Source organism: Trachymyrmex septentrionalis, unplaced genomic scaffold (genome assembly GCF_001594115.1).
Source record: "Trachymyrmex septentrionalis isolate Tsep2-gDNA-1 unplaced genomic scaffold, Tsep1.0 scaffold80, whole genome shotgun sequence".
NCBI classification, from domain to species: Eukaryota; Metazoa; Arthropoda; class Insecta; order Hymenoptera; family Formicidae; genus Trachymyrmex; species Trachymyrmex septentrionalis.
This window is the reverse complement of record NW_017305988.1, coordinates 2,762,355-2,769,448: the sequence shown is the minus strand read 5'-3', so window position 1 is coordinate 2,769,448 and position 7,094 is coordinate 2,762,355. Positions and strand designations below refer to the sequence as shown.

At 37.0% G+C, this 7,094-nt stretch overlaps 1 protein-coding gene across 2 annotated transcripts in view; it reads right to left on the bottom strand.

The window, feature by feature from the left end:
* The window catches only part of LOC108754736 (acetylcholinesterase-like), a 64,470-nt gene extending 57,436 nt beyond the window's left edge, over positions 1 to 7,034 (bottom strand). Inside the window, exons 1-2 of one of the 2 annotated variants that reach the window (XM_018497272.1) lie at positions 6,548 to 7,034; positions 2,406 to 3,889 (exon numbers count right to left, since the gene is read on the bottom strand). In XM_018497272.1, coding sequence (XP_018352774.1) covers positions 2,406 to 3,555 — 1,150 coding nt within the window. In that variant the 5' untranslated portion in view covers positions 3,556 to 3,889; positions 6,548 to 7,034. Of the gene's footprint in view, positions 1 to 2,405; positions 4,093 to 6,547 lie in introns of both variants that reach the window. The other variant, XM_018497274.1, reaches the window with a different exon arrangement.
* Positions 7,035 to 7,094: the final 60 nt, after the last annotated feature.

Sequence of the window (7,094 nt, the reverse complement as noted above, 5' to 3'; positions counted from 1 at the left end):
ATATACGATCGAGTTCTCTAATCTCAGCAAAAACTCCTCGACGTATTCTATCCTCAATCCGCTGTTACTAAGAATCTGTTGCCCGATATCTAATGATACGTGCAAAATTCGATCCACTTTTAGCATTAGTTTGGCGCTTTATTTTTATTTCGCTCGTTATTTAATCTATTTTACTGATTTATTTTTAATGAATTAAAAATTATCACCATATCGTGCATTCAGATGCACGGAAATCAATTCGAACGAGACAGAATCTCAATATCTCTCTTTCCCTTACGTTCTTTCCCTCTCTCTCGAAAAACTATAAATAAAAGGAGGCAGAATTGCGCGTGGTGGTGGCTCGCTGTCAATACCAAAGTTTGATTAACCGATTTAGCATGGAAGCTTAGTTATATTGTATTTTGAATTAAACTCCGCACGCACTGAATGTGTACGCGGTGTACGCGGTTTCTACAGACAATACCGATTTATTACCGCGGCATTTGCATGCTCGATAGATGCGCCAGCAACAGAGAATGCCTGGATAATCAAACATAAGATAACGATCCTGCGTAGGAAGCAATATGGTCATTATAAATTGACAGTAATATTCGCGTGTCGAGAATAAGGATATACGATAGCGTTGTCTAAATTTCCATTTGAATTACTAGAATATTGCTTAAGCGATGGCATAATAAACAATCAATTTAAAAAAAAACACCTTCTCTACATTTATTAATCCTTTTAATATTTAATTCATAAAATGAACTGATAAAAAGTGTACACGCGCGCGCGCACACCCACATACACACAGAGGCACATATAATACTAATTGTAACGTGTTTATATAATTCAAAATTCTTCAAAAAAAGAGTTTTGTGTAACATTGTGCGTACACATCTTTAAAACATAAAGCATTTAAAATTATTGAAAAATACGACTCAAGCTCTTGCACAAATGTTTGATATTAAATTAAAACACTGCTTTAATATAGTAATATCAAACATAAATTTTTATGTAATTGTAAAAATAACTCACGTATTTGAATTCCAATACAAGACATATCTACCTACGTTATTCTCATGAGTATAACTAATATAACGATTTCTGATCTTTAAGCTAAATAAATATCATTGATATGAGGGCAGAATATCGTATGGAACATTGTAGAAATTAAAGATAATATATCAATAATCCTCTCATCAACGAGAGAAACATATACGAGTGAAGTTGGAGGATAGCTACATACATGTCGTTTCACTATTGGTCATTTAATCGATATACACCAGAACTGCATAAGCGGTTGGTCGCGACGTAAACAGGTCTTTATCATTATGCAGCTCTATCTGGAGTAACCCAGTTTGATTATTGATATCATTGAATGAAAAAAATGGTGCTTCTAAATGTCAGAACTTTGTTGACTACGTCAACAGCATAGACGTAGACGATTAATACTGCAAAGATGGAGATAGCTAAATCTCATTCATAATTCTGCAATCCTTGGATCTTATTCTCTTTTCTGTCCCTATTTTACGATTTGAGAATTATCATGAGAAATACGCACGCCTAGAAAGTGAAATAGAATTATACTATATAATCGCACAACAATTAAATCGCGAGCATACTTGCGTATAACATGCATAATGCACAAAGAATAGAATGGTTAGCTAGCTATAACGTGAGATGCAATTAACGAAAATTGCTGAGATTGAAGATTACGTTTAATTGGCCTTTATATAACATCAATATTTATAAATTAACATCATAAACGCTAAATCGACGATGTAATAATTTAATATACACTTCTGCATTAAATTTTAGCTAAACTGATTACTTTAATTCGAGAAACAGTTTCTAAATCTTCCACAATTGTCTTTCAATTTAAAAATCAAAGAATCAAATATGTCAAATGTATCGATAAAAATTTAGTATATAACAATTATAATATAATGTATGTAACTTCATGCATGTAATTTCACATATTTGCAAAAATATTTTTTCTGTAGACTGAAAAGTGGCATTAAAAAGACAAATGGAATAAAAAGGTGTATTTAAGAAAAGGTTTAATATATAAATCTCTATATCTTCAGTTCAGATTTTCACACTAATGCGTAAACTGATTGTAAGTTATAGCAAATTGCAGTAAGCTTGAATTCTCATCCACTGTACATGTACTGAAATAATCGCAACCAGAAAATACAACCCACTCCGTGACCATTCCGTTGCCGGAACTGTCCGAAGAACATAATCTCCGAACAGAGAAAACACATATTCTCATTCACAAAGAACCGGCCACATAGCTTTTGGCTTTAACCGTTGGCACAGCCGACCGTAAACAACGTCAGTAATAATTCTCCCGTGAAACAACACTCTCGCACACGTCGCGGCATTGTGTCGCAACGCATCGCACCGCCAGTGTTTCCTACCTTCATTCTCGTTATTTCCAATCAGGATCTCGGTGTTCTTGAAATCCGCCTCTCTGACCAAGTCCAATGGATCCTTAGGCAGGAAGACCCCGTCGATGGTGGGCGCCGACGGGAAGCCGAGAATGCCCCAATAACTATTCCACTGCTGCACGGAGAGAGTTTTCGCGTCCACCGATCTCATGCAGGCCATAACACGTGCCGGATTTTCTTGCAGCATTGTCGAATTACATCCGCAATCGTCTACCAGTACACGAGCCACCTCGTTTGCCTTTTCGCCGGTCATGTAACTCCATGGGGCGTTGAGGGTGCCACTCTGAAGGATACCTCGACGCACTAGACCTTGCGTGACCGGCGAGATGAGATGTAAGGACACTGAACTACCACCCGCAGACTCGCCAAAGATCGTAATCAAATCGGGATCGCCGCCGAAGACGCGCGCATTTTCACGGAGCCACTTGAGAGCCAAGGCCTGGTCCCAGAGGCCCATGTTACCCGGCGCCTCTTCGCTATTGACAAAGTGCTGATTGAGATACAGAAAGCCAAAAGCCCCGACACGGTACTGTATCGAAGCGATGATCGCATTACCGGCCGCCGCCATAATGTCGGCATCGTATACGTCCAGGGTGGCGGTGCCGCTCATGAAGCCGCCGCCATAGACCCAGACCAATATCGCCATACCGTTATTACCAACGTTGTCTGGCGACTCCTTGTGACGTAGACGCAACTTCTGCGGCACCCAAATGTTGAGGTAGAGACAGTCCTCGGAGATGTTGGTATTAGGATTCCACATCTCCTCACCCTCAAAGCCTGGAAAGTACTCGTAGCGCTCTTGATAGCAGCTATTGGGCAAGGTGGTAGCGTTCAGAATCCCGTGCCAGGGCTCGATCGGCAGCGGCTTGCGAAATCGCAAAGGCCCAACGGGAGGTTTCGCGAATGGCACTCCGTAGAACACATGAACCTCACGATCGAGCACCGTGCGAGAGAAACCGCGCATCAGCCCACTAGTAGTCTCCACCACTAAGGACTCGTGACCACCGTCTTGACTACCGTGCTGACCGGCAACGTTCGCTCGCGTGATGCACGCGCTGTGCAGGCTCAAGCCTAACAGCAACAGCAGCAAAGAGGACGGACAGTTCATCCAAGAACTCATAATCAGACCGAATATCTTAACCGCACTCGATAAGGAACACAGTTTCGCTAATCGGTCAAGACAGACGTCTCCGAGTGTCTCTTCAAAAATCCTTTTCTGGACAATGGAAATAGGTGCACACTGTGTGACTCGACTATTTGTCCATCGATATTCTTCCGCAATATATGCGATACCCCCGCGTGAACGTTGGCGTTATGGGGAAATGAACTCGTCGAGTTTTCAGACGACCTCGTCAGATTTTCAGAAGAGAGACGCTTCGGGCGTTGTCTCTTGTCGTTGTCGTCTTCGTCTTCGTCTTCGTCTTCGTCTTCGTCTTCGTCTTCGTCGTCACCGTCTGGGAAGGAGGTTCCTCTTATGCATACGGTGCATCGGAAAGATCGCGAGATCGGACGGGAGATGCCGGAAGAGTGATTCTTTCTTTCGTAAAGAGTAAGGCGATTTTGAAGGATAGAGTTTCCTTAGGAATCGTCGATCTTGTTCAAGTTGCACTCAATGCACTTTGCGTGTTGCTTTTTAGCGGAGAAATAATTTGCCATTCTATAAAAAGACACTCACCATGTTTTTATCGCTCTGTGCATTTATATTTGATATCGGTCTCTGAAAAACGATAACCTTCGCAATCCGCTATAATATCACAGATAAATAAATACAATTTAATGAATTCGTATTTATTGGATTGCTCGATTTGCCTAAGGATTGGCATTAAAATACATTGTGCATTAAACTAGAATAAAAAAATAATTCTGCTATCGCGATTACACATTTAACTTTTAATTCTCGCGCAATAATTACAAAACTCGCGAAGGAATAAAGATTAAAATACAAAAATAACTCATTTTTCGTATAGTTATTAAGTATTATTATAAAAAAATAAAAATATGTTGAATCTCTTTTAATCATAATTCATTATAAAACCACAGTTTGCACAAAGGCAACTTTATTCCTCCAAAATGCTCTACTCTTCTAAAATCATCTTTTGTACAATGATGCTAGTCATTTGAATTACATTTGCTTCAAGAACATTAATAAATTAATTTATTAATAAATTAAGTTGAGAATTAATTTCTTTATTTATATATGATGCATGATAATTGTATAAGAATATAATGAAACAACAAATTTCTGTTTAATTACTTGAAATATCAATGCTATAAATCAAAATATTTTGTTAAAAGGTAAATTATACATTGAATTCCACAATGCATTATCAATATATTACACTGGATATTTCTGTTTGTTACAAAACTTTTATAGATCATTTAAAAATAATATCCACATAAAAAGATTTAGAATTGTCATAAAGCGTGTCCCATGAGCAACGTATCTACCAAGAGAGAGAGAGACTCAACAAGTTAGCGAATGGAAAGTCAACATTTCCGCAATGGAACAGTAATTTTTCTTTATCGATTCTTTACGCCTATTTAAAAAAAAGAAGAATGAAATGAGATATATACACTTTGACAAATAAATCAATTCATTAATTAATAAAACTTAAAATGTTTGATAAGAAATAGCTTGATGTGACAGTAAGGATAATTTATTATAGTTTTTACAGAATACTTGTGAAAATAGTCACAATATTATCATGTGTTACAACTAATTATATTACTTGCCATGATAAAAACAATGATTATTATCTTGACAAATAGTTATCTACGCTCGAGAGTCTGCAGTTTAACCAAAGGTAATTAATTTGATTCTTTCTCTTTCCAGAAGGATTAAAACGAGATAGGAAGTTTATTATTTTACGTTTAAAATTAACATTTTAATACAAAAACAGCCGTATACGTTTCGATCACTAATCAAGTAAATTATGCTTTGCATGGATAATCGTATTCCTACTTCGCTTTCCGATTATCGCATTACATGACCGTTTGCGACACATGATAATAATTTCGTATTTCGCGAATCAATTTCTACTTCCGACTGTAGCATCCGCTGTAAACCGCAACACCGGAATACCGCACGGTGTCGATTGCAATAATACAGTCCACCACGAATCATCATTAAAGGTGCATGAACCAAAGATAAAATCCTGCGACGATGTATGCATATTATTAAACCGTTAAGCATCCATCACTTCGTACAATTTAAATATTTATTAAAACATCAAATTGGATATCTAAAATTATTAAAAATTTCATTAAGATTGAAAAAATCTTATCAGAAAATCTTATAAGAAAAGAATTTTTCTTTGAAAAAATTACTTTATCATAGATCTTAAGATCTGCTTTTAGAACCATTAAAAGCTCATGTATATCGATTAATTTATTAAATATATATAATTGACAAGTACATACATCTCATTTTTACGTTTTAGCATATATCCAATGACTTTAAATTGAAACATTCGATCATTCGAAATATCTGGTAGAAATAATATCTATTACTCAAAATTTGATTTTCAGTCATTTATCACATAATTAATTTTATTTTCCTAACGTAAAAAAATAATTAATAATGTAAAAAAATAACATTTGCAATTTAATTCCTTCGATAAAAAAATTTTTTTAGCCTACTGTCGAGCTGTTGTTTCTTCGATTAGAATCAGCTTACCATTGTAAAATTGATTATGCTTTTCTGAAGAAGAAACGATTAACTAAGACTAAAAAAAGATCAATTAATTACAAAAGAATAGGAGGACATATTATGTAAGGTAGAAATATATAAAATATCGCGAATATTCCGTAAGAAAAAGAAAGAATATCTTAAAATTAAAAGATACGGTCCATTCTAAGGTTAGTTATATTCTTAAAATTAAGAATACAACTAAAGAATATTCCAATATGTATTCTTCATATCACAAGGAAGAGAACTTTTTTCCAGACATACAAGCACGTTACTTCGTTTTGAATAATGGATCGTCACTACTTTGTAAAGTGCAAACTTATAGTAGCTTCTTTACACTAAATTGAAAGTAACGTATACCGACAAACAATTATTCTCTCAAATAATTTTTTGACCCGATCATCTAAAATAATTCTAACACTACTTTTTAGGGAGAGAACCGCCATTGTCCCTTTTCACCATAAAGTCACGCCAATAGCCACGCACAAGCTATTCCTCATCAAAACCACGAGCTTTCAAACAGCCAATTTCCACCCTCTAACCCGATCATCCCCGTCACAATCCTTCTCTTCTTTCTCCGTTTCCTCCTTCCTTTCCTCTTCTTGCTTTCTAAACTCACCCTTTCCCTCCCATGCACACTCCCGTACACAATATATACACGCACGCGCGCAGAATATAGAGCTCTCAAAATCGCTTCCGCTTACTCGCCCCTCTTTTCACCCCCTTCTCTTAAAGTATATCGTTCCGGAGGCAATTTGGCGTCACTCCTCGTGATGTACTCCTATTCTCTCTTTGCTTCTCAATGACAATCGTAGTAAATTACGATTTCGACTTTATGATTCCGGCGGGCTTTCACGAAGAGCGCACCACATATGTGGACACAGTATCACGCGGCAGCCGGCATGCCGCGTTGCACGGGGTCGACTGATCAAGGAGGCAAAGTGGAGGTGGTGCTGATGGTGGTGGCGGCG